This window comes from Filicampus tigris, chromosome 5 (genome assembly GCF_054856515.1).
Source record: "Filicampus tigris isolate MCC_2025a chromosome 5, RoL_Ftig_1.0, whole genome shotgun sequence".
NCBI classification, from domain to species: domain Eukaryota; kingdom Metazoa; phylum Chordata; class Actinopteri; order Syngnathiformes; family Syngnathidae; genus Filicampus; species Filicampus tigris.
The window spans coordinates 21,822,030-21,850,000 of NC_141221.1; the positions used below are offsets into that span (position 1 = coordinate 21,822,030).

Below are 27,971 nucleotides of genomic sequence, written 5' to 3' on the forward strand. Positions count from 1 at the left end.
CTTTGCCCAGTGCAGCGTGAGTAAATGGCACCTCCAGCTGCTTCTGGGTCCCTCCTGATAAGTTAACCTTGTGATAACAAGCTAATGCCTGATTAATGTTGCAGTAATTAGACACAGCTTTTCACACTCAGTTAAAAGGACATCCTCCAGCAATTAGCCTGAACTAGAGAAAGATCATTTCTGCGAGCACAGCGGAGTGATGCTCCTCAGCATGCCTCCATTCCCACTTGGCGGCATTAAGGTTTATTTTCTCATTATTTCATCTAATTACCTGTTTGATGTTCTATACAGCTGCCACCGCCAGTCTTTGATCCAATTATGGAATGCTGATTGACAGTTTGGGTGTGGGATTCAAGAAGCTGCATTCGATTTGCGGTGCTGACCTACCTTATCAGACGATGTATAATGGTTTTACTGTTCAACACTGAATGCCAAGTGAAAATAGACTAATTTCCCTTAAGAATACATTCTGCATGAATGACACGTCCTCGTTTACAATATGTAGGAGAGTGTGTAAGTGTGTGAGAGAGCTTATAACGTGTGGATGTGTATGCCCGCTTGACATATAATGAGCAAGTCCCTTTTATTTACCCCTCACCACACAGGCCATAAATAATGCACGGAAAATAGACGGGGGTTGCTCTCGTTAGCGCTGCATTAAGTGACTGTTTACTTCTAGTTACAAGTTGGTCTTTGTTTATCAAGCAAGATAAGCCTACCTCCAACTGTTTTATGAAATGTACCATCCCACAAAAGTAGTGATGTCATTTCTTAGAAAATTGGTTCAGACATGATAGATGCACTGAGATGAAAACATCTAACAGCTTTAGTCATGCTGGGACAAACAAGTCAACAACTCTACAAATTATTGATGATGAGGTAGCTCAATATCAAATTTGATTGTCTTGTGCAAAGCAGAACAGCGTTAACGCATATTAGAATAGTCCAAAAATGTATGTGTATTGTAGTGAAAGTAGTTTAAAAGTATCTTCATTTACAGAGCTGGGCATTTTACAAAAAAATCATGATTTTTCTGTTTATTGCCTTCCGCCTTACAGCCAGGGTACCCTTACGCCATCTATTTATCCGCCATTTTGTCCGGCCAGACCAAATAGTAGTCGCCTATAGGCCAGTCCGACTATCATTTTAAAACGGGCCATTAGCGTTTCCGACTACCAACTTTGATATTTGAAAGGAAAGACTCAGCGGGGCATGGAAGCCTCACCGCGGCCAGACTAAATGCGTCTCCTTTTAGCACCTAGGACCTTTATGTACCTTTGAGGAACTCAGAAGCCTCGCCGCGTTTAAAGGAGATGCAATTAATCCGGCCGTGGTGAGGCTTCCATACCACGGTGAATCTTTCGTTTCAAATGCTGGTGTGTCCTCTGTTGTTGACTTGGCAGTGTCAGACCACTACTGTGTCTATTTTAACATCGCCAGTTTTAACCATCTAGCAGTCCCGGTCAGAACAGTGAAGAAACGCTACCTATCTTCTGAGGTGGCAGCAAATTTTATCGAGATCTTAAAAAACACTCCTGCTGACATTTTACCTGCACCCTGTGATCTTATTGTTGACAATTTTAACCTACATCTTAAATCATCATTAGATTCAGTAGCTCCACTTTTAATTAAAACAACAAAAACAAAGACTGTACCCCCGTGGAGAAACAATGCTATCAAAATATCAAAGAGAAAATGCAGGAGTGCAGAGAGGAGGTGGAGAAAAAGTAAACTTACAGTACACTATGAAATTTTATGCGAACAACTGAAATCTTACAATAAAACAGTAAAACTGGCAAGATCTTCCTATTTCTCAAACCTCATTACAGTCAATAAAAACAACCCCAGGGTTCTCTTCTCCACCTTTGAACTTTTAACTAGTTCTGATTTTAATAAGTCCCCACAGAGACCAACAGATGCTCTCTGTGAGGACTTTGCAGACCACTTCAGAAGTAAAATCGATGACATAAGATCCAGTCTTTTAGCCCGTCAAAACACAAGTTTTAATAAACCCGGACAATCATATTTACATGAGGAAACACTGGAAAGTTTTGCCCTGGTTGATGCAAGGACACTTGTTCGAGTTTTCTCCCAGGTAAACCCAACAACCTGCCTTTTGGATCCAATTCCCACATTTCTTTTTAAGACATTTTATGGATTTTTTGAAGAACAAATTTTAAATATAGTCAATTGCTCTCTTCAGACAGGCGTCTTCCCCGCTGCCTTTAAAACGGCGGTGGTGAAGCCCCTTCTGAAGAAGAGCGGTTCTGACCCGAGCGTTTTTAATAACTACAGACCCGTATCCAACTTACCGTTTTTAAGTAAGATTTTAGAAAAACTGGTTTTCATCCAGTTGAATCATTTTTTAAATACAAATAATATTTTGGAGAAATATCAATCTGGTTTTAGGATGAACCACAGTACGGAGACTGCTCTTTTAAGGATCTTCAATGATATTAGGTGCACTGCAGACGTGAGAAAACTCACAGTCTTGGTGCTACTGGATCTAAGCGCTGCTTTTGATACAGTAGATCACCAAATTTTATTAAATAGACTTAAAAATCTAGTGGGCATCTCTGGTACTGTTTTTGACTGGTTTTATTCCTATCTCACAGACCGATATTTCTTTGTAAGTATGGATACTTGTTCCTCTAAAACTCATGAAATTAAATGTGGGGTTCCTCAAGGTTCGATTTTAGGCCCCTTACTTTTTAATCTTTATATGCTTCCCCTCGGGGATGTCATCAGGGGACACGGCATCAGCTTTCACAGCTATGCTGATGACACGCAGCTGTATATTGCCGTGTCTCCTGATGACACAGGACCCATTGATACCCTTTTAAATTGCATTTTAGATATCAAGTCATGGATGGCAGATAATTTCCTACAGCTCAATGAGGACAAGACTGAGGTTTTAGTTATCGGTCCCGAAGGTCAGAGAGAGAAGCTTTTACCAAAACTACACATTTTTAATCCCTCACACTGTGTGAAGAACCTTGGCGTCATTTTTGACTCTGAGCTCAGTTTTATTCCTCATATTAAAAATGTAACCAAGATTGTTTTTTATCACCTTAAGAATATCGCCAGAGTCCGCCCGTTTCTCTCTCAGGCTAACACGGAAGTGCTGATGCATGCCTTTATTTCCTGTCGTTTAGATTACTGTAATGCCCTGCTCTCTGGCCTCCCGAAAAAGAGCATTTCACCACTGCAACTACTGCAGAATTCAGCCGCTCGGGTGTTGACGAGAACCAGAGGGCGGGAGCACATTACGCCAGTTTTGAAATTGCTGCATTGGCTCCCTGTGTGTTTCAGGATCGATTTTAAAGTACTTTTATTAGTTTATAAATGTGTTAATGGTCTTGGGCCATCTTATTTATCTGATTTGCTTTTATCATACCAGCCCTCGCGGATCCTGAGGTCCTCTGGCGCCGGCCTTTTATTTATTCCAAGGGTGAGGACCAAAATGCATGGCGAGGCTGCATTCAGCCATTTTGGTCCTCACCTTTGGAATAGCCTGCCAGAGGATGTCAGGTCTGCAGAGACTGTTGATATTTTTAAGAGGAAGCTCAAGACACACCTTTTTAGTTTGGCTTTCAACAACTTTTAAATAATTTATCTTTTCTTTTGATTGAAGATAATTCTATGTTTTGCTTTGAATGTTTTAAAGCACTTTGAGTTGCATTTTTATGTATGAAAAGTGCTATATAAATAAAATGTGATTGATTGATTGAAATATTGCCCAGTGGGGGGGCCTCAGAGCAAAAATAGACAATTACACAGAGCTGGAAAGTCCGTCTATATGACGGAATAGTCCGCCTATCTGTCTATGACGGACGCCCATTTTGCTGACGGTTGACAAATGACGGGTACAATTTTAAAATAGACGGACTAAGCATAGTAGGAAGCCCATGTATCAGGGGCGTTACCGGGGGCGGGCGTGGGTGGGCAGAGTGTGTCTGGATGTATTTGTAATTAATGGGATATAAAAAATCTAAATCAAATCGACTTTTATTTGTTTATCCCAACTAACAACAACAGTTATCTCAATAAGGAGAAAACAAAACACGTTTTAAGGTGCAGTTGCCCTACGCTGGATTTCAACCTACTTGAAATGTTTTTTTTTTAAATGTGTCATAATAATCAATTTGTATCATTTTGAGTACATGCATTTATTTAGATTTTGCACTTTATTTTTTCAACAGTGATGAAGTAGGTCATGTTGACACAGGCTAACCATTAAGCCTTTCAGTATAGTAAAGTAAAAATCTAATAAAAATTACCTTGTCCACATGAAATAAACCCCCTAACACAGGGGTGTCAAACTCCTTGTCGCGGGCCACATCGTAGTTCTGATTTCACTCAGAGGGCCGTTATGACTGTTAACCCGTGTAAATGTATGATTAGACACAACTAATTGATGGATCACTAGTTTTGGAATCAGAAGCCAGTAAATAGTTTGTTCAACAATTCTTCAATGTATTTTAAAATAAGGATTAGTAACAAATGCTTGAAATATCTAATATGTTGTGAAGACAATTTCAAAAAAACATGTCAAGTCAACACACATGATTTGTCTTTGCGGGCCACATAAAATGATGTCACGGACCGGATCTGGCCCCTGAGCCTTGAGTTTGATACCTGTGCCCTGACAGATTTCAAGAACAAACAAAAATGATATATTCCATTTTTCTGTCATTCTTCAAAGAAACATCATTCTTGTTAACTATTAGACATTCAGCCTTTTTTTAAGACTTCTTCAAAATGACAACAATGTATTTGGTTATGTATATTTGTTATTTGTTGTGGCTCAGATGAGAGTTACTGTTGATAAAAGAAATCATAAATATAAGTGGCTAAATTGGCTCTTCTGCCTGTTATTCTTAACATTGCTGGTAGCCCATATTGTGACATATTGTTCCATTTAGAGCACTGGTAATCCAGATTTGGGAATCTTGAAAATGGTGTATCTGGATCTGGGTGATCCAATCCAATCTTGCTTTGAGTAACTGGCATAAAAGTAAAACGGATTACCCGATCCTGGAGAGAGCAAAAAAATGGGATTTCCAAATCTGGATCATTTTGATCCCTTTGGAATGACCTCCCGTTAAACATTAGGCAAGCCCCCTCTCTGCCCATCATTAAAACTCATTTTAAGCATCAGACTTGGCATTCTTTTATTGTGTTCACTGTTTTTATGATATTAATTTATCATTTATCGAATAAATATATGAATATCAACTGCATGATGAATGCTATTTGACCAGATAAAATTGTATTTAAATCACATTTTATTCCTGAATTCAACAAAACAGATGGGATGGGAAATAATCCAGAATTTTAGGCAGAGAGTTATCCCACCACGACTAAAATGTTTTAAACAAAGCAAATTGAGGGTTCGATCCAGATTAAAACCAAAATTGGGTTATGTGACCTAATCTAATGTTTTGAACAACACATTTTCAAGAATTGATCCAATCCTCACCAGTGGTGAGTCACCACTGACTGACCCCGTAGTTTAAGATGCAATTCTATAAAAACTGATCACCCAGACACTATGACCAATTAAACAATATCATTAGACTCAATACAAAAGCTGTATTTAAAATAATAAGAATAACAATACAAATTAGATAATAACACTGTTAAACATTTTTTGTTACATTTTTTTTTTTAAATCAGATATGCAAGTAACCCTTTTTTCACTGATTATGAATGTACCATCGCTTTTTTCTCTGGCACATCAGTATTTCATAACAATAATAATAATAATAATAATAAAAAAAATAATTAGGTTCAGCAACAATTTTGTTCTGAAACGATAGCCATAAATTACAATGCATGGTCAATACCATATTGTGCAAACTATTATAGGTCACACCTAAAAACAAAGAATGAAAATATCCCCAAAACCCGATGTTATAGGTAAAAAAGTCTAAACATTTTAAAAATGTGTTTTTATGTTTAAATCAAATGAAAAAAGGAAAAGGTAAACACAACGTCGAATTATGGCTATCCTATCCGAACACATTATGCTACTGTTTGTGACGTTGTAGACTTCTGGTTGGACTACAAATCCCAAAGGCTCCTCCTCGGATGATAAGGGTAAAAAAAAAATGTCAACACTGCTTTGCAGGAAGTGGTGCTTGTTCCTTGTTGGAACATGACGACAAGTTAAAATAGTCGACAGAACTGTTTGGACAACAAACTCTTCTTTGGACGGTACAGTTATAGTTACAGAATAATTATCACTTTAACGTTACATTACGTTTGATTCCCGTTAGTTGGACGTCATAAATGGCTGCTATCGTTAGCAAACACCGTAGTTTCCTCGTGTGAACAGAGTTGTTGGTGTGAAAGATTTCTGGTCACAGCTGCATTTGTAATTGCGGCACATATATACACGTTTGGTTTCGGTTTGGGATAACATTTTGTTTCTCCGACTTGTCATGCAACAAGGTGCAACTTTTTACGTTAGCAAGTGAGGTCAGGGAGCGAATCTTGTGGGGGTTCGATAGCATAACTTGGTAATTAGAAGTGTTTCAGTTTTAAATTGTTGGGCGAATTTATTGAACTGTGTTGAATGAAGATCGCATTTAAACTATACTATTTATATTGATGGGTTATTATGATGGTCTGTGATTTTGTCTGCACTGTGCATGAATACCAACGACTCACTTAACCCCTGATTTAGTTCCAAACATCGGGAGATGGACAGTCACAGAAGGGGTACGCCGTGGGGAAAGCTGGTCAAAGTGGATTCCAGTGAAACTGAAGTGCTGCTTTTCAACAGGGAATGCACCGTTGGCCGGAAAAAAGGTAAGAATGGGCGCGTTGTGGTGAGGAATAACAGGTTTGCTTCAAATATAACTCCAATATTTCTCGTGTTTTGCTTTGAACGTGCCCATTGTTACCTAAAGACAACTCTGTAAAGCAGACATCGCTGTCAGTGTCTGAGGCCTTAAAAACCTCCCCCTACAAGAAACAAAGCCTTCAGTCCTGCAAACTTAGACAGCCTCTTGTGCCGATAACAAAAGGCGTCCATTCAGAACATGTGTGCAGAATTTTAAGTAGGTATTTTTTCTATAGGCCTGTATTTCATTGCTTGGTTGTTAAAGAGCTTGTGGGGGTCTGAGCTTTTGGCTATGCAAAATGTCTAGCCTTAATTGGAGAGGCTATGTCTGCGGTAGACATGGTTCAAAATGAAATGTCAGCTCAGTTTTGAAAAAAAAAAAAAAAAGTATTGTTGTACTTATATAGTGCTTCAGTGAACAATTTTTTCAGATTTTGATATTGACTGTCATGAGAGTATCTCCGTTCTGAGGCCATTTACTGTTAATCTCCCATTTAACCACATGTATTTTTGTGTTGTGTTGTAATTGTGGCAGGATGTGATTTGGCCTTTCCTGCCAATAAACTGGTCTCGGGGGAGCACTGCAAGATAGTGCAAGATGAAAACTCAGGGCAGGTGTGGCTTGAAGACATGAGGTACGACGACTAGTCAACCATTCAAGAGTAGAAATCGGGGGATGTTTTATTATTTATTTGACCAGTTAATATTTAATAATATTTGCTTTACTGGCAATAATGAATACAGTGACAGTCAGAGCTTTAGGTACTCCAAGTACAAAAATACCTACAGGAAGTCCTCAATTTATGAATGAGTTCCGTTCCTACACTGGCGATGTAATGCAAATTTCCTCGTATGTCGGATTTCACCCTTAAAGTCGAAATATACATCAAAATACTTTGTATAAAAAAACGAAAATACATTAAAATAAAAATCCTAAAAGCTGTATTTACCTGCTGAGAGGTGGATGGAGAAGGAGAGGAGGGCGAAAAAGACAAAAATACTGCCGGCAAGCAAACAGACACTGCGCTTGCTCAACCGCAAGGAATGCTGGTCTTTGTAGTACAGAAAGTGCTTGTATGTGGAAGTGCGTTGTTTGGCGCGCAACCCAGCGCAAATACACAAGCAGAGGTAAAGAAGCTCAGAGACACAGCACAAAAGCAGGCTTTTGGAGTGAGAAAAAAAAACGCTGCTTCATTCCTGTTGTCAGTGACATGAATATCACGTGTTTTATTGACAGTTGAAAGTAACACGCGAAAATGACGTCCATTTGAGTCATGACGCCGTGTGTCGCCGTACACAGTGGGTTAATCAAATGCCGGAGCAACTCTGTCCGCTCAATCATGTAAATTAGTAAAGTAAAGTGATTCAGAATAATTACGAAATCGCAATTTTGACCTTAACCCGAATATTGACTGCATGTAAATATAGTCACTATGGTGCTGGGTACAAAATGGTGGAGGAGGCACGGGCGTCGAAACGTCGTAGGTCATGTACGTTGTAATTCGAGGACTTCCTTCAATGGCCTTTGGCAGAGTGCAGACCTGCAAAAGCAAACATGCTTTATGACTCGTTACATCTCAGCTCAGCTGATTGACACTGTCAGTGAGGTATTGATAGTTTTCAACGATATATGTTATGTACATTGTGGTTTTGATTTGCAATGGTGAAATGTGTTTAGTAGTTTACCATCACTGTAAATTATCCCTCAGTATGGCTCCCAATAAAATGCTATTTGGACTCCATTGAAAGTGCAGCAGTTGTGACCGCGATTGGCTGGTGACCAGTTCAGTGTATGCCCTGTTTGCTGGCCAAAGTCAGCTGGGATGGGCTCCAGCACTCCGACAACAACCTCATGTTTACAACACAGTACGTACCTGACTGCGTGAATGTAAGTAGTAATAAGTTACAAAAATGCTTTACTGCAGCTTTCAGTGTAGTGTATATAATAGCAAATTGACAAATAATACACAGTGATATTAATACCTCTGTCACTCAGTGTCAATCAAAACTGAGCATTATCTTGCCAGTAAGGAATTTGAGAGAAAATCTTAGAAGACATTTTTCTTTTGATCATCTAAAAAGTAATACATTTGATTTGTTCATTGAAATACAGTATAGATATATATATATCTATATATGTATATATTGGTTTCCTTTTAGCACCAATGGTACAGTGATCAACATGGCCAAATTGGTGAAAAAACAAACTCACATGCTTCAAAATGGTGACGTCATCTACTTTGTATACAGGAAAAATGAGCCCGAACAAAGTAAGTTTGTTTGTTTTTCAATGTACTTCATATTTTCTTTGCTACTCTTTACTTGGATTTATTAGAAGCAAAAAATGACAATATGTTCTTGCAGATATTGCTTATGTTTACCATGCAATCAAAACGGAGCAAGCTGTTTTGCAAGATCAATACAGTAAGTAGACCTGTAAGAAGTCTTGACATGATGTGCTGTATGTATACTGAGAATGCCTTGAACCAGCCGTCCAATCTGCATCTGAACATGAGACTTTTCAGCCCACAGTCCTTCTGCCCTGGCATCCTCCGAGATGACGCTGTCTGTGGAGCCTGTCATGCTCACAAAAGCTCCTCGGGATCTTAATCAGGAAGAACCTCAGCCGTCCACCTCTACTTCCCACCTCTGTTTTCAGCAACCTTTTACACCCGGACCTCCGTCAGCCAGAGCATGTCTTAACTCTGGTGGGTTATTTTACTGAAATGCTGCTCCAGCATACTCCCATGCTCCAAAACAATCGTTTTAGGTTGATTGAAGACGAGATTGCCCATAGTTGGCAATATTTGCCTTTCTCTTCCCTGGGATTGACTGTCACCAGTCCAGATATTGGTATTTAATGCTCTTTTTTTAAACATGGTGTGTCACTTCAAATGTACATGTAAACTTTAACATTACATGCGTTTCCCATAAGGGCAGCTCAGATGACCTGTTTAAAGCCTATATTCATTAACCCATTAATGCCTAAAGAGCCTTTCTAAACATCTCTCTAAAACCTAAGGTCGTTTTTGGAATCACCCTCAAAAACCTGGTTTTCCTGGAAATTCAACACCTAGAAAATAATATCTCAGCCCCTGTAGCAGGTAGAAACATTATTCCAAAATAAATTGAAAGCTGAGACGTGGCTTTCAAACTGGTTTATAAAGTTTATTAATTGATCTTTTTAAACCGAAGATGTAAAAATAACGTACTTTTTTTAATCAATGCAATAGAAGCACTATTTTTAATTTTTAAAAATCGAGTGGTCAATAACATCCTCTATTCTGTTACAAAGACGTCGATATTGTCATTGTCTACAAACATATATCGTAACCATATATCACGTTCAACTGGTTCCACTGGTTCAAGGTCCGCAAGCGCGTCGTTTTCTTTGCACTTCGACGGAGTCCACCATCACTGGCGGACATTACCGACATCCTCAGAGGAGTCCGACAGCGTCGCGTGGATATTCTGATGCATTTTATTGGCTAGGAGACCGAGAATTGGATAAAAAAAAAAAAATGACGTATACGCTCTCCCGGCTTTAAAAGGTAGAAACAAGCAACAGCGCTCCCGGCTTTAGTAACGTGAATATGCGCTCCCGGCCTTAATAGCTTAAATCTGAATTTGCCACTTGGATCTTCTGTGTAAATCCAGCTGAAGAGGGCTGAGTCTGATCTGATTTCATGTATTTTTTTCTTCATGCGGTTGGAACGATATCCTAAGGGCGCTCAACTCGGGGCAAAAAAATTCTCTTGTCTAAATCCAACTTCAACACAATTGAACAAGTTACCAAATTAATTCATGCAAGTGTCGAGTCTTTGATCGAGTGAAGATTTTTTTTTTTTCTTTTTGGAAATGTGTATTTTTATTTATTACATTATCTATTTTTTTAAATGACATGACTACACTATGTGTTTATGAATTGACATAAAAGTAGCTCAACTGTGTCTTTATCTACCTCAACAGGTAGCCATTCCAGTAATGTGGCTCAAACACCCGAGAAAGCACTCAACAATTTGGAGCCAGAACGCAAGAAGAGAAAAACTGGTGTGTTAGTTGATGGCCTTTTTTCCCCACATCCATACACTCACCTGAAGCTTTCCTGCCAGTTTTGCTTAATGAAGCATATATTCAGCCTCATGCATATTTCAATGCACATCCAAATAGGAGCATTAACCTCACACAGTTGAAGCTAGTTGGTTCTATCATATATAAATAATTTATTGATCTTGTGACAATTACAGACACGCTGCATTTGTAACTGTTTTTTTTTGTTGTTTTTTTTAAACGACATGTCCTACATATAGGTTAGCAATCACTTTATTGTATTTCCAGAGATAGAACCTTCATCCGTCATAAAGACAACAACACCAACCTTGGCATCAACTGGAAACCTTACGGTTCAAACACCAGCAGAAGAGACCAAGACAGACAAGATGGAGGAATCTCTGACATGTATTATTTGCCAGGACCTCCTATATGACTGTGTCAGGTAAAACCCCAACTAAGGTGAGGTTTGTGTGCTAAAAACTCATGAATGGTTTCTCCTTGTGGTAGCTTGCAACCCTGCATGCACACGTTCTGTGCTGCCTGCTACTCTGGCTGGATGGAGCGATCTTCTCTTTGTCCGACGTGCCGCTGCCCTGTGGAAAGGATCCGCAAGAACCATATCCTCAACAACCTCGTGGAGGCCTACCTCATCCAACACCCAGGTTAGCGTAAAGAACAACCAAGGCCAATGCTGATTTTGGCAGGAAAAAACACTGATTACATATTAATTGGCTGTTTCATTTTAAAAATGTAATATGCATAAAATAACTTCCTTTTTGTTTCCCTATATATCTCAATATAGCATTATCCCTTACAATTACATGAAATTAATGGCAATTTTCTATCATCTTTTTTTCGATTTGTTCATGAAATACTTATTTTGCATAGAACACCCAATAAAATTAGAAAATTAATAATTAAAACAAATAAAACGAAACCCAAATATCCATTGGCCGGAAAAAGCCCCAATCAAAATATGTCCAACTTCTTTTCGAGGAATACAGTGCAAAGAATAATTGAATTGAATACCAACGTAATTCAAGTAATAGTTAGGAATGCTTTCAATTTAACCAGAGTTGTAGTCTAAAGGCGCCGTTTTATTAAACTGTGCGGTGTCTAACATGTTCGGTTGCGTACCGTTTCTGATCAGTTTTTATTATTAGCGGGAGCTTACACACAGGCGCTATTGACTGTTGCACGCGGGAAAGGAGGGCGGCGGCACTAAAGAGGAGCAAACGAATACGCAAACAAGCCAGACCTCGAAAGGTCCCCCGTACACAGCGGTCTAGTGTTTGGGAACTTTCTGGCTGTCCTGTTAAAATCGCCGATGGAGAAAGGTACTGTATAAGTCCCAAAGTTGTGTGCCGACATTGCTATATGAGCTCGGCGGCTATGCTGTAGGTAACACGTCTAACATAATAACACTTAAAACGACATAATCCGACGTTGAATGTTTCTTAGACGAGGATGCAAGCAGTCTTTTTAGCCAAAAACATCACAACTCAGCAAAACACAAATCTGACCATAACACAGATAACCCAATTCGTTCCAATATGCTGTTGAACATTCAACGATTTCAATGCTTCAAGACTTCATAAAGACTTTAAAGTTACTATATTTCATTATAAAACGAGTTTTAATATAGTTAGCAATAATGGTAACTGTTATTGTATGTATTTTTTTCAGCACAAAAAGTGTATATATGTACTGTAATGACAACTTGCCTTTAACTTGAATACTTAAATGTGTCATAGTCATAGGCTATTGCTGCTGAGTGTTTCAAGATTTCAGTGTCTTAATAATTTACAAAATTAAGAGATCTTTATTGTTAGTGTATTTTTTATTCTGGTGTAATTTCTTAGAATATCACCCGAATAGTTCACTTTTATTTATTTTTTCAAAAAAAATATACCATTTACTTGTCATCTTTTCAAAATAAACATATTAAAAAAAATAAAAATAAAAAATCTGTTTTTTTTTTTTTTTGCCGAAAATACACAGAACCGAAGGTTCCAAGAAACCGAACCGAACCGAAATGTGATTTAGCGTACTGTTACACCCCTGGTAAATAAAGGAGAGGGAAAATAAACACAATGCAAAGACAGAAAAAGGTTATGCTGCATGCGTCCTACTAGGGAAATTAGGGTTTATACACTATAGTCTACAAATGTTGAAGGAATCAAAGTTATGGTATAATTACCTGCGTAATAATTTGATGTCTTAATATGTGTATAACAATGTAAATTGTTAGGGTACCTTAAGTGAAATTGTAATTTTTTAAGGGTACAGAAGGGGAAAAGCAATTAGGCAAACATTGGCCCATTTGCCGATGATTTTTGCCGGGCTCTAATCGGCCGGGCCCGATTTCCTTTGATATATTCAAAATGCAACAGTTATCATCCTCTTCTAAAAAGGCATCCACATGATTGTATGCAACTTCTTTTTTTCTATAAATGCATTTAGTACAAACAAACTTAAGTGTGCTCATCTGTTTTGTAGAAAAGTGTCGCAGTGAGGAGGAGGTGAAGAGCATGGACAGCCGCAACAAGATCACTAAGGACATTTTGCAGCCAAAAGTTGAGCGTTGTTTATCTGATGAAGAGGGCAGTTCAGATTACCTTTTTGAATTCTCTGACAATGACAGCGACTCCTCTGACATTAGGTATACGTTTTGGCTATTGCACCAGCTTTACATTTGATTTGTAAATTATCCTATTAGTTGCGTAAACTACAACACCAAAAGACAAATCACAACATCCTTGATAAATGTAGTCATTAATACATTAATTTGGTATTTAATTTTGATCATGAAGAAGTGCAAATGCTTATTTCCTTGTTTGTTTTTCAGTCAGCCTCTAGTCATGTGCAGACAGTGTCCAGGCTACAGGAAAGAGGTCGGTCAGATGCTGTTTGCCACAGGCTCCAACTACTGGCTTCCGGGTCTGCCAGTCCCGCCTCCTGTGTCTCCTTCTCTTCCACCTCCCATCATACCAGCTGCAGATGAAGCCTCTGCAAAGTCTTTTGGCGAAGAGCCCTCAACGTCATCTGGCAACCCACCAGGTATTAGCTAAGATCCTGTCCTCAAACTCCTTTCTTGGGAAAAAAAAAGGTCATACCTGTGTCACTTTTTGCAGCTCCTGTAGAGTACCGTTGCCAACCTCTAGGCTGTCATCTTATTTGTACGTGCTGCTTGCAGCCAATGCCAGACAGACGGGCTGAGTTGAACAGCCAGCAGCAATGTGAGTACTCACTCTACTGTGTAAGGTAATCTAATGCACAAGTATGTACGTACTACGTAGGGTAATACATAGAAAGTTAAAGTTAATAGCTTGGATATTAAAACGGGCTATTGGTAGTGTAGTTGTGCAAGTAGCGTGTGGCCGTGCAGGACCAATTTCCACTCAAGCACTGAACACCCCAATCACGTTCACCTTGTGGTTGACCGGCAGACAAAGGTGACACGGTGACGTCTGCCCTTAGCCTTAATGCGTCCTTACAGTATGTTAGGCAAATAGAAATCTTGTCCCTCTTCTTTGCCTTACTGGCTGTACTCGCATTACTTTTTAAACTTTTGAGCTTTGTACCTTTTAGGTATGCCAATCGCCTCATTAGACAGGGTTTTTCTTGGCTCAAATTGAGACAGAGTTGGTGCCATCCTGACCATGCGCCATGGCATGCATGTATTCTATAAATTCGGCTGACACACTTTCTTTTATAAGCAACATACTGTACTGAAGTGAAGAGTTCCAATAAGAATATGACTATCATGTCACCCCCCCCAAAAAAACCCACAAACAAACAAACAAACAAAAAATTATTCAAATTATCTAAACTATATTATTTTAGTTTTTGTAACTTTATATGAATGGCTTTCACCTCATGTGTTTTTAATGTGTCCAGCCTGTATAGTAGTAGGCAGCAATTGCCTGCTGCGTTGGGCACACTGCTTTTGACATACATAACAGTGCATGCCTTCCTCAGTATGCCTGAACCAGATAAATTGATTCAGCCACTGCTTGTCAAATCCAGTGGGCTCTGTGTTTTTGAGAAGATCTGGAAAGAGGAATAAAAAAAATGATGTTTCAATCATGTACCAGGGGTGGCGATTCTAGTCCTCGAAGGCCGGTATCCTGCATGTTTTCTATGTCTCTCTGCTGCAGTACACCTGATTCAAATGATCATATAAACAGCAAGGTCTGCAGAATCTGCATAACGATCCTGATCGGGATCGGAATTGCCCACCGCTGATGGACACGGTGGCTTTGCGTTATGTATGACAAGACTAGTTTTAAAGTCGTTACGGTAAGATTTAGAATTGTCATGATGAGATTAAAAGTCGCCATGACGAGATTAAAATTCACCATGACGAGATTAACAGTCGTACTTTAGAATTCCCTCGTCAACTATCGCAATGACGATATGAGTTTTTCAGTCAATATTTGAGAAAATGTTCCCCCCCAAAAAATTGCTAATGTGAATTTGTGAGTGCTAAGCAGTGAATATGCAGGGATCCATTGTAGTTCACGATATAAAAATTCAAATAGAGTAATAAATAGAGAATGAGGGAAGGATTCTGAGAACAGCCAGTTTCTCCTTTTAAACATGTAAGAATACTTCCTTTTGCTTTCACTTCATTAAAAACACATTTATGGGTGATGTTGACTTTTCATAATGACTGTATAATGCAATTTTAGTTCAGTGGTAGCGTGCCGTATTTTTTGTGTGAATTTAGTGTTCTGCACATCCTGCAGCTGTGATATGTTGTTTGTTGGCAGGTTTGCAATGCCAGCGTCCTTTCTGTCACATTTATTGGGGTTGCCAGAGGATTGGCTGTCAAGGCTGCCTGGCTCCATTCAGTGGTATGAATCTGTTTTTCACAATATATCAGTCTGCTAACTAGCTGCCCTACGTTACCCGGCTGTCTGAGACCTGATGCTCTTTCATGAAAAAAATAGCAAATAAAATCCAAATGTGTTTACTCCTTAAATGGGTAATGTCACAGCATATGTAACCTGCTTAGAACCTCGATGTACTGTATTGTAAATATATTATTACAATAATGAGAGCGGGGGAGCTTCATAATGTAGATGCAGGTCTAGTTGATAGAAAAGATGCATCCCTCCAACAGATTTATTCTTTATTCTATCACCTGTGAGGAATAAGCAGATGTATTACACTCTTCCTTTTCTTGCAGAGCTTAATCTGACGGACAAATGTCTGGACGGTGTGCTGAATAACAATAACTATGAATCAGAGATCCTAAAGGTGACATTTATTCGTGTCAACAGTTTTCATAGTTCATGTTTTTCACTGCTTACAGGTTTCGTCAGTGTTTCCTGTTGTGTACTCTCCAAACTGTGTGCCATGACAATATTGTGACCCGATTAAGGCCAAGATTTTATTCCGAACGAGAGGGGTGGTTTTATGTCGATTGATAATCCAATTGACGCGCATGAAAACACCTTATTCCAATAAACCGTCTTTACCGCGCATGTCTGTGACGTCAGTATACGCTAGGGGTGTAATGGTACGTAAGTCACGTTTTGGTCCGGTACGGTTTTTTGGAAACTTCAGTAAAAAAAAAACCAATTTTTATTTATTTTTTTTTTTAATGTTTATTTTGAAAAGATGACAAGTAAACTGTACTTTTTTTTTTCAAAAAAAATAAATAAAAAGCGAACCATTCGGGTAATATTCTAAGAAATTACACCAGAATAAAAAATACACTAACAATAAAGATCTCTTATTATTAAGACACTGAAATCTTTAAACACTCAGCAGCAACAGCCTACGACACATCTAAGTATTCAAGTTACAGACAAGTTGTCATTACAGTACATATACAGTATACAATTTTTGTGATGAAAAAAATACATACAATAACAGTTACAATTATTGCGAACTATATTAAAACTATTTTTATAATGGAGAAAATGCAGTAACTTTAAAAAGTCTTTATGAAATTGTATACACTTTTTAGGCATTGAAATCTTTAAATGTTCAACAGCATATTGTAACGAATTGGCTTATCTGTGTTGTGGTCAGATTTGCGAGTTGCTGAGTTGTGATGTTTCCGAGGTTCATGAATGCATCGTACGGCAAGCGAGTGGAGCAGCGTAGAAAGAAGAGCCAGAGCAGTTGTACTTGGATTCATAAAAACGTGATAATTAAACTACGTCTGACTGCGTGTTCATGGAAGACGCTACAATATGAAAATCTCGCTATTTAAGTTTGACGTTTTTGCTTCGTCGTCTAAGAAACATTCACAGTCGGATGATGCCGTGCATGTTAGACGTGCTACCTGCCGCCCATCTCATGTAGCAATGTCGGTACACAACCTTCAGACTTAACCACGCACCTTTCCCCATTGGCGATTTTAACAGGACAGCCAGAATGTTCCCAAACAGGAGACCCTTTTAGGTTCTATTTTATAATCATAGTAGTTTGTGTTTAGATTTTACCTGAATCACATGATCAAACGTTATGAATAGAAAGATCGTTAGTTTGACCCTTTCCAGACTTAAATAGTTGATTAAAACTGTTTAAAATGAAATCCACATCTGTATCTGTGAATGTGTGCTTTTATACTTTCACCAGAACTACTTGTCCTCCAGAGGCAAGACATGGAGGGATCTAGTCAAGGAGGCTGTCCATGACTTGCAACAGGGGACATTTTGCTTTTCAGGTGAGCCTTTGACTCGCAATCTGTTTATGACGTTATCCGTTAAGAAAAGTCATCCGCATCCCACCATCTCCTTAGATCACCATATTTCTGCAAATACAATCCTATGTGTGTGCTGCGGCCTGATGGTCTTCAAGGAGCTGGCGTACAAGTACAGGCAGAATATTCCTCCGTCTGAACTACCAGGTCAGATGAGCTGAAGTTCTGGTTTGTTTTTGTTTGTTTTTTTCCAACCTGTTCACATACCACAAGTTAACATTGAGAGCAAACATTTCTGAAGTCCTCAGCTCAGCCATTTAAACTTTGCAACCTTAGTCATAATATACCGTCCCAGAATAGGTATTAGGTTATCTTGACAAACACGATTTTCAACCAGCATAACTTGGTCGGGATTTACGACAGTAATGTGTGCAAACGGGTAATATACAATACGTCACGTTTATTATATAACTCTCAACTCAGCCAATCAAATGTGTTCACTTACAGCATTCTATGCTCATGCATCTGTGTATATTGTAGGCCAAAGGCCACCTAATCACAGCTGTGTATGACATATGAGTTATTCCTCACATTGTGATACTCAAATAGTTATAGAAAATGATTTTGACTGTTTCGCTACATGCTTGTAACATTACATGTGGGAAAACAAAGCAAATGTAATCTTCATGCAGTGCAAATGCGTTTTCATCTGAACCTGACAAAATGTCGTTAACTCTTTTGATGCCATGACGTACAAATACGTCTGCAGAATTGTTGTTTATGGATGACATGACGTGTTGATACATTTTCAGTGTTTTTTTTAAATGAAACTTTTTAAAAGGGCTTGGCACTGGTCCCCAGTAAGTATCAAGGCTTTGGGAATGCTTTCAGTATGAAAGATCACCGCTAGATGGCATGAGCGGCCAAATTTTCACAACGGCCAGGTCAACCCACACACCCATATGGTACAGCCCACTTCCTTATTTGCAGCGCATGCGTGTGTGTATGCTCTATAGCAGGGGTCCCCAACCACCAGGCACCGGCCGCACAGATGAAAGGGGGGGAAAAAAAAAAAAAGGACAGTACTTCCGGTTTATTTATTATCCGAGGCTGAAAAACATTTAATTTTGAAAAGTGACCAGAGTCTCTCCGTGTATGACTGACTCTTAACGCATGTCAAGTTGTCTGCGTCGCATAACGCTAATATTAAATGCACAAGCTAGCAAAATAAACAGACATATTTGGAAAGTTTGAATACAGTATGTATTAGATTTGAATGCTTTTACTGTCTTTGGGCTAGACCAGTGTTTCTCAACCTTTATTGAGCGAAGGCACATATTTGACCTCGGAAAAAATTCACGGCACACCGCTTCGCAAAACGATTCACACAAAGCGCATATACAGGTTAATTATGTACCTTTACCCCTGGTGGAAGGGCATTTAATTTTTTTGCCTGTTGCGAGACGTGCTTGGCACACATAAATGAACAAAAACAATTAGAAAATCATATACTTTGGTCTAAATAATTGACATTGGATCATTTTCCGCGGCATACCTGATCATCTCTTACGGCACACTGGTTGAGAATCACTGGGATAGATGACTGGCTTTGAGAATTTCCTCTGTTATGACTACTTGTGAACCTGTTGGAATGTATCTGCCCCTCTCAGCTGCTGTATTGTCTCGTCCCGACTGCTACTGGGGACGTAACTGTCGTACACAGGTGAAAGCCCATCATGCAATGTAAGTTATTTCCATGCAACTTGACCCGTGTCCTTTCTGCAACATCACATTCCTTCTTTCTGTTTATCCTTTTGCATTACCTTAAGCGTTGTCCATTCATGGAAGTCACCGTACAAACGTACTTTTTAGACTGATTAGAACAGACCCTACATGCATTCCAACTTTTAAATGAACTTTTGCTAAGACGCCACACACCCCAGGTTACTGTTGATGACGAGCGCGACATGCTTTCATGACACTTCTTGCAGAAATCCAGTTTAGGGGAAACCCACCATATTGCCCGATGAGACAACTAAATTAAGGGGCAATGCACTTCCTTTAAAGCGGAAGTCAACCCAAACATATTTTTTTCAAGAACATGTTCCCAGCAGGACCACGAGTTGAAACACGGCATTCTGATTAATTTTGCGTTTGTGGAATATAAGTTAAGCAGCAAAATGCACATCAATGGGGGCGACCGTTTTGTCTTCTGTTGACTGAAAATGACATCACAACTGCTCACAACGACCAATCACGGCTGACCTGTTTTCTGAATCTGAGCCTGACTTACGAAAGGTTTGCGGAACCGAGGGCAAACTGTTTTGATTGCTCACACAAACAAATAGATTTACTAAGCAGGCATACCCAAGATTGTGTCTGCCAATTGGCAAAATTGACACCCAGCTCATTTTGCGTACTCTGGAAGGAGTAGATGCAATACACAGTGTGATTTATTTATAACATTTTACAAATTGCGCAACCTGATTTTGCATCTTTAAATACTGTGTCTGAAAGGGAAGTACAATTGGGCAACACATACCGATGACATGGAGGCGAAGGAGAAGCGATCTTTTCCGCTCATCTGAACCTTTTAGCCTTTTCCACTCACTCTCACCTCACTTCAAACTTAATTTAACGTTTGCAATGCCCTCCTAAATTTCCCATGGTGAAAGCCCTCAAAGCTACAGAGTGACGATACCCGGAGCAGATAAACTTGGCTAACATAATTCCTCGTCGTCATGACTACGGAATGTGTAACAAATGCAGTGCACTTCCTTTGTCACTTGAAGGAATACTAGAAGTCGTTTGTGATGACATTTTTCTTGCGACGTGTGGTCTCTCAGAGGCACCGTAGTGCGCGTGCTTCAAACTTAGGTCGTTGCATTCTATTAGTTCACCACTAGATAGCAAGTGCATTTTGCACACTGTCCCTTTAACAACGGCTTGCCATTATCTTACAGATAATACAAGTGCAGGTGGTACTTGGTTTTACAACAGTATTCCGTTCCAATGGCAGCAACATAACATGAAATTGTACGCAAGTCAGGGCGGTCGTACACTAACCTACGGTAAGGCAAAAGTAAAGTTGTAATTACAGCAAATATGTGAGAAAAAGCACTCCTAAGCAAGAAGTGAGTGTGCTTTATTATGCCACATGACGATATATGGTTATGCTTGTGCGCAAACTAGTTCATTGCACGCTGTTCATAACCTTGCATTCCTTGATCAGACAAAGATGTGCCTGCTGATTTTTAGAGATAGAGAGAGTGTGTCACTTTATTCCTCCCGTGAGGGGAATTAAATTGTCACAGCAGCAATATTCAATACACCTAAAAGTTAAGAGCAACAAGAGCATCAAAGAAAAGACAAATACAAAAGCAGCCTTTGAGGCTCCCAGCAGAAGATTTTACATCAATATGAGCCCGAAGAAAACGAGACAGAGATTTAAGGTGTTACCTATTGGACCATGGCAGTAGAACTGGGCAATATGACTGAAAAGTATATCACGATATAAGTGTTTCATATGTGTTTAGTTTCATTTCTTTTAAACCATTGAAAATAATGGTCCGGGGTAAAATGAATTGAGGTTATTTTATTATTCATCAAGTCCGCTGTTAAACCATTACTTAAAAAAACAAACAAACAAAAATAAACAGGAACGTGTCAGGCCTGTATTCATTTCTGCACTCGGCCTCTATGTTTTTCTGGGGTGTGACTTAGCAAAAAGGTGGATTGTTTGTATGGGTTTTAGTTCTCTTGTTCTTCTTGCTTTTTATCCTATTTACCGCTAGAGGGTGTGCTTGTATTGTTGTGGGTCTTTAGCCACAATGTGGACAAGCCTGGACAAAACGCTCCCTGTGGGCAATGTTGAAAATTGAAATTGTGGTTAAAAAAAACTTGTATTAAGTTCATGATTTATCTTGATCTCAGGAAATTCAACCACATATGTGAGCAGACCCGCTTCAAGAGCTGAGAGAACAAAGCTGCTGTTCAACTCACAGCACAATGGAGACGCATCTCATCCTCATCTGGTAGCATTCTGCCTGCTGAAGCTGACCCCGAGAATGCACGCAAAATTAACCATTTAAAAAAAAAACAAAAAAAAAAACAGTATCCATTCAAAATGGACTCTTACCTAACATATGGCTATGTGAAGTACTGTTATGCGTATTATGGTTCAAGCATGGGGTGAAAAAAACTGAAATTGTGATTATTTTTGCTTGAATTAGGGGAACAAATGCGTGATGTATCCTCTAGTCCTGATGTAGACCTGCTGTATTGTGCATAGTTTATGATAGAATTTAGTGTCATATGAAGTGCCAGGCTTAGAATTAAGAGCCCCACCCCCCCCCCCCCCGTGCGCACTCATCGAAATAATGTAAAATACATACGTTGTGCACATTATTTGAGTATAGCTGTCATGTATATGACATATTATTCAAGTCAAAGTGATGCTCTTTCGATGCATTTTGGGCAAGACACAAACTGCCATGGCTATCAGTGTGTTGCTGCATGCATGCAGGACTTGATTCCCATACACGAGGTTGCCATGTAATAAAGGCTAAGCTGCAAGCAGCCAGTAGTGGTGCATCATGCTGAGGCTGATGTTAGGCCGAAGTTGATTACTTTTTTTTTTTTTGCCGAACAAATGAACAATTACAATCAGTAGAAACCATGGCTAATACGTTCCAGTTACCAGATGCAGTTTATTCTCCAGTTTGCTTATTCTGCAAGTTATTTTCATTAGAGGCTTATGTTTTATATTGATATAATGGTCGGTTTGTGGGAAGGATTAGTTTGTAATCTAAAATGTTACCTTGTTTCTCAGGTTTCTGACGCTGCTGTAGCTAATTTGTTTAGTAACTAGAAAATTTATATATGTTCATGACAAATTAGAAAACTATCTATACTCGTCACCTGGGAGGCAATAAAGGTGTTGCTCCACCTTATGCAAAAATACATCACTATAATAGAATGTTTATGGAAACACTTTGTCAGCACTCTGTTGTTGTTCTTGTCAGAGATGAGTGATAGTTTCAAGAGGCCTTAAATATTAAGACATCAGTCAAATATGTTGACCACAGTAGCCCCACCCCCCAACCGCCCCCACACGCATACACTTTTGTTGATGTGTGAACTCCAGGTGAATATGAAGAAAAGTGGGAAGAAACTGTTAAAACAACCTAGCTGGCATCCAGTGAATTGTATGTGGCATGTAGACTCTTAATCACATCTTATTTCGGTTTGTATTAGTTCACTTCATGTATATGAAAATATAAGATTTGGCGTGTTTATAATGAGACTGAGATTTGCACAAAATTCTTTCATTCATGCAACTTCCTTTATTTTGAACTCTGTTAACTTGTCACCATCATTTCTACATAATTTTAAAACATGCATCATGTTTCTGAATTATGTATTTTTATAGCACCCATCAAGTGGGCAGTTATCATATGGTGCTTCATTTACAGGTGTACTCAAAAATTGGCGTGAGTTGAAGTATGAGTATAGTGTGGGGTGCTTTGCAGTCTTGCTCGTTTGGTGTATTTTTTTGGGGGGGTGGTTGGGGCAATTGACTATTAACAGCCCTTATACGGCGTGTGAACTTGTTTTGACTGCACATTTTCCTTCCTCTTCCACAGGATTTAAATTAGTCAAGGCGTTAAGATTGTGTTTTGTTTATTTTACCCCCTTAGTCATGGTGTATGGTCCATTCTAGCATTCCATAGCAGCTCAGACCCTCTGCACAAGTCCAGTCGATCCCCTGACAGAAGGGCTGAGTTTTAATTATTCCCCACCGGAGATCTGGGCATTCTAAGCCAACAACAGTACCAAGCCGCTCCAATCAGGAATTGGTATTAAAGAGGCTTTGGAGTAGTACTTTGCATTTGCCACAAGACGGGAGGTGCAAGGCCGGGTCTAGACAGGCATGTATGAAGGGGGCAGCCTCCAATCTTGAGGGGGCATTGTGTTCCACCACCTTTTACCATGTCTAGCTGACAACACTGGCTCATTTGCATACTGAAGGGTGATTGGAAGTTGGGTCTCAGCTCGCTGCAGACGGCTCTCCCTCACAGCGAGCCCATACATCTGAGCAGAGTGAAAAGGGGAGACGGAGCGGAGCCGAGAAACAACTTGATATATTTTATATTTGAGGAGCAAGCAAGACATTAAGACAGTTAGACATGGAGCAGGGGAGAGAGGCATCAGATGATAAAAATGTTATATTTTGGGGGAGCCAGGCCCCCTCTTGCCCCTGCCTAGACCCGGCCCTGGGGAGGTATATTGTAAACTACCATAAATGTTTACTTACTGTGTAGGTTTTTGTGAGCAAGCTAGATGAAAGGCATTGCTCAACTGCATCTCACAGCAGCTCCCAGGAATGACTCAAGACTGTGCAAGCATCTGAGATGCCCTCACTCAACAAGCATAAAAATGTTTTGGGCTATACTGTGCCACGAATCCCTAGTTAGATGCTGATAGAATTCAAGGCACATCAGTGTTTTTAGCATCATTCCTTTGTGTTGTACTTTATTGGCAAAGCTTAGATTGTCTTTGAGATGGTTCTGATTTGTCTTTTTAACATAGTATTAAAAAAAAAAAGGACACGAGTCTGACTTGCTTTTTGTCATTCATATTTACAATATTTTGGAGTCTTCGTTTTGATCAAATACTAGTGTTGTTTCATGTTTAATCTTTTTGGGGGGTTTTTTTCCCCATTATTCAAATTCTTTACAAATTTTTCTGAGGCCAACTGCGGAATATGGCAATATTATATGCACATCCAAAACAGAAAATTAACTGGGATGTCACAAGTCTTCAATGCACACTATCACCAAACGTTTGGTACACCACTTGAGAATTACAACCTTTATTTAAAACTTCACATTAATTCATTTCGACTCATTTTTTAAATACTCTGTGATTGCTATTTTTCCACTAGATTTGTCTACTGATGTACATTAGTATATATTTTACAGTATTTTGATTTCCCTTTTATAATCCACGTAAAGTATACACTGTATGTTTGCAAGTGATACATGTATGACCTATACTTTCTGGAACACTTGGGAAACAAGTATCAGGGGGGAAGGGGCTAAGATCTCTATAACAATGCTTTTACATAATACAAAATCCACACTTGAATGAGTTATTGAAGTGCAACGGTTGAAGTATAATTCACCAAAATGCATCAAACTGATACACAAATCTGGTATTAAAAAGTGCTCCTAAAAGTTGAGTTTTTCAGAAATACATTGTTCTTTGTCACAAGCATGTTCTTTTTTTTAAACCGCAGCAATTAAGGACCTCAGCATATATTGAGCAGCATCCAGAAGAAGAATATATTCCACAAAGTATATCAATCAATTTGCAAAAGTTGATTTCTTCCATTAAATTGGCTTACATACAAAACAAAGGGCACTAACAGGAATGCTTCACTGGCCCGCCAGTCTTTTCAGCATCTTGCTGGTCACATGTGGTTGGTCAGACTGCACAACACAGTGGGCTGGCTGTGTGGCAACTGGCAGTCATTGACGGTGTTCGACTCAGTCATTGTGGTGGGTGTATTGGAAGGGAATGGAGAAACCCCACTTGACACTTGACTCCCCCATGGCTGCCACTCCAGTCTGACCCGCCGATTGTGAGGACTGAGGCAGGAAGTCACACCGGCAGGTCTTTTGCTGTCAAATGTTCCCCAAACCAGTCCATTCTGGATGGTGGTGCCAGTGGTTTGGCCCAGGTGCTCAGCTGAGACCAGAGGCTGCCGGTCCTCTTCCTCGGAGATGGCAAACACAGGTACATTCAAGTGGTCGCCCTCACCTGGGAAATCACGCCTCTTTGTTGCCTGGTTGCTGTCAATAGCTCCTTGGGTGGAGGAAGAAGAGATGGAATTGGGCTCTGCTTGGGAGCTCTGGGTGTGATTGAGACCGGCGCTTTTGGTAGTGTCCGCCGTCCCGGACAGCAGACCAAAGCAGGGCCCTGCGAAGCGCGAGCGCCGCAGGTTGCTGGCCGAGTTCAGACGCCGCTGCCTCTGGGCGGCCTGAGCAAGTGGATAGGAAGCATTGCTGATACAAGAGTCAGAGATGGTGCTCGTGTCAGTCTTGGCCGCCAGGTGAACATCTGAGAAAACCTTCCTGTTGTCAGGCCCCAAGCTGGGAGGTGCCTGGAATTATAAGGGACAATTAGTCTTCAATAATAGACAATTTTTACCAAGGATATTTGACTTTCCAGAAACCGTTCAGTTCAGAATGGAAATATTTGCATAGTCAACAGCTGTGAAGCGTACCAAAACATTTGATAACCATTCCGTTTGGGTAATAACTTCAGTTGCTAAGTAGCTCATATGCGGTGCTAAACCTGCCTTCAGCATTGAATGAACATCTTCGCGTGACAACGGGAACGGACGGACATAAACATAAAAAGGTTCTTGAAATAAGATCGCTCAAGTAAGAAGAGTCTATACAAGATGTTGATTCTTTTCTGTAAATTTTCTGCCACTTTTACGAGACATTCTTGATACTCTGCCACACGTCATCTACAGCATATTCAAACAAGCATACAATTGATCCAAATGCATCTCGTCGCTGTCCTGTGAAAAACACTTATCTCCATTTTTTTCATTTTTCTTATTTTTACATGAATGGTGCCTCCGTGTTAGATGACATCAATGTGAAAATTAAGTTTCTAAAATTGCGATGATATGGTATATTGTATAATTATATTATCTTCAGTAAAGACTTGATTCTCAGTCAATTACTCTAAAACAGCAATACGGGTAATGCCAATATACTTGGGTCAATTAGATCCAACTTTCTGGATCATTTTGTAATATTTGTATACAAACGACCCCTTTTGGGGGGTTGTTTTATACAAAACAACCCAGAAAGTTGGGGCATATTGACCCACGTATTGGCCGGTCCATTTTAGACCCATAATTGGATTATTCCATGACCCAACTGTTTTTAGAGTTTATGTCAATCAAAATCATTACTTTGACATGATAGCAAGCAAACAACATGGCCGAGAAGTCATTGTTTATGTCTGTTTCATTGTTAACCATCCACAGTCATGGTTTCATGAAATTAAATGCGCACATAAACCAATCATACCCAACATACTAACTATACAAGCAGAAGCAAAGCTCAGTAAATGGTAAATATTTAAAATATCGTTGTTTTCGGGCGGAATCCTCGTAGTGTCAAAATGACAACTTTACAACCGGTAAAAAAATTATTTAAAAAAGGCCAGGCAATGGTAATTTAACGCTGGCCTTGATTGAGAGAGTACAGACAAAACAAAGCCGGCGGAAGCCGACTATTAAAAGTCTGCGCTCATGTGGCGACCCCACCGTGCAAAAAGCCTTTGAAAAGTAAACATCTGCCCTAGGCTACTCTATCTTCACAAAACGCCTTCTTAAAGCTCTAAAGCCAAGCTTGACGCAATAAACAAAGACTCAAACATAAGTTGGGTTCAAGAGCGGCAGTGTATTTGCATTTTTATGTGCTATTTTCAAATTGCGTAAAAATTACAGACGAAGAAGGGACGGGCCATTAGAATCAATTGGGGGGGGGGGGGGGGGGGGATCAATTTGACTATTTTTGGCCATACGATGTTTCCGCCGGACGGCGATGATATGTTTGTTCATTGGCCTTTTTAGATATGAATGAGCCTTTGATCACAGTATGCAAAATGGCTTCGGCCGTTTGTGAAAATTGATCCCGCTAATTGTTATCTAGTGAATCAGTGTGTGAGATAATACACAAAAACCAAGAAATGGCAAAAATGGCAAAAAAGTTGCTTTTTACTTCAACTTGTGTCTGCTTGTATTATGAGTGTACTGGGCAAGGTTATGTATATGTGTGCAATTTATTTCATGAAAGTCTGATGGTGGATGGTATGATAAACAATGACTTCTCGCTTCCAAGAATGATGTGTGCGCACGCGTACGGCCGCCCCTCAGTGAGGCGTTGCGTCACCCTGGCTACTCCACTGAAACATTTCTGGCTACACCCCTGCAAACAGAACCATGAACAGTTCAACTGAACTACTCGTTGGCACAATAATGACATCTAATCACGTGGACCGTTTGAATGAGCTAACCGAGATTTCCGCCGCTGCCTTTGAACTGAGGCCCATTTTGAGTAGGGACGAAGTCTGTATCAATCACTAATAACAATCGTAGTCCTGTATGTGAAAAAAACGGCAATGGTGTTCCGGTACTGACGCTGTCTATTAGCTTGGTGAAGGGACTGGTGGAATTCCAGCTGCACCACTTCTTATGGAGCTGCGGCAGTGGAGGGAGGAATTCCTGGAAGGTGCGTACGCTCCATGCTCTTGGTCTGGCACAGCTGCCACTTGCATCAATGGTGGGACCAGAAGGTGAGGTGATGGAGTCAGGTGGGG

At 39.7% G+C, this 27,971-nt stretch overlaps 2 protein-coding genes across 8 annotated transcripts in view; one reads left to right on the plus strand and one right to left on the minus strand.

Moving 5' to 3' along the window:
* The first annotated feature begins 176 nt into the window (after positions 1–176).
* chfr (checkpoint with forkhead and ring finger domains, E3 ubiquitin protein ligase) lies at positions 177–24,178 on the plus strand. Of its 5 annotated transcripts, none has more exons than XM_086029843.1 (18): positions 177–241; positions 6,692–6,816; positions 7,386–7,485; positions 9,011–9,120; positions 9,215–9,274; positions 9,376–9,558; positions 10,820–10,900; positions 11,189–11,345; positions 11,411–11,565; positions 13,403–13,565; positions 13,752–13,963; positions 14,038–14,142; positions 15,679–15,762; positions 16,098–16,168; positions 17,501–17,588; positions 17,664–17,771; positions 19,235–19,307; positions 21,498–24,178. In XM_086029843.1, the coding sequence occupies exons 2-18, from the start codon at positions 6,708–6,710 to the stop codon at positions 21,538–21,540; spliced, it is 1,902 nt and encodes a 633-aa protein (XP_085885969.1). In that variant the 5' UTR covers positions 177–241; positions 6,692–6,707; the 3' UTR covers positions 21,541–24,178. The 5 variants fall into 5 exon arrangements, with proteins under 5 accessions (XP_085885969.1, XP_085885966.1, XP_085885971.1 ...); XM_086029840.1 differs by lacking the exon at positions 177–241 and adding an exon at positions 6,095–6,219; XM_086029845.1 differs by lacking the exon at positions 177–241 and adding an exon at positions 6,095–6,219 and having other exon boundaries at positions 9,101–9,120.
* Positions 24,179–24,422: 244 nt separating this feature from the next.
* Positions 24,423–27,971, minus strand: part of LOC147147770 (uncharacterized) — a 39,140-nt gene continuing 35,591 nt past the window's right edge. For all 3 annotated transcript variants that reach the window (XM_086029838.1, XM_086029839.1, XM_086029837.1), the window contains exons 6-7: positions 27,793–27,971; positions 24,423–25,731 (exon numbers count right to left, since the gene is read on the minus strand). The exon at positions 27,793–27,971 is cut by the window's right edge and continues 58 nt beyond it. In XM_086029838.1, the coding sequence (XP_085885964.1) occupies positions 25,039–25,731; positions 27,793–27,971 (872 nt within the window). In that variant the 3' untranslated portion in view covers positions 24,423–25,038. The remainder of the gene's footprint in view (positions 25,732–27,792) is intronic.

What these genes read in the sequence shown, in the direction of transcription:
- chfr (XM_086029843.1), top strand. Translation starts at nt 6,708, where the DNA reads ATGGACAGTCACAGAAGGGGTACGCCGTGGGGAAAGCTGGTCAAAGTG. An exon ending in GTCATCTGGCAACCCACCAG is followed by an intron (nt 13,964 to 14,037) that starts GTATTAGCTAAG and finishes CACTTTTTGCAG; the next exon opens with CTCCTGTAGAGTACCGTTGC. An exon ending in CTGCCTGGCTCCATTCAGTG is followed by an intron (nt 15,763 to 16,097) that starts GTATGAATCTGT and finishes CTTTTCTTGCAG; the next exon opens with AGCTTAATCTGACGGACAAA.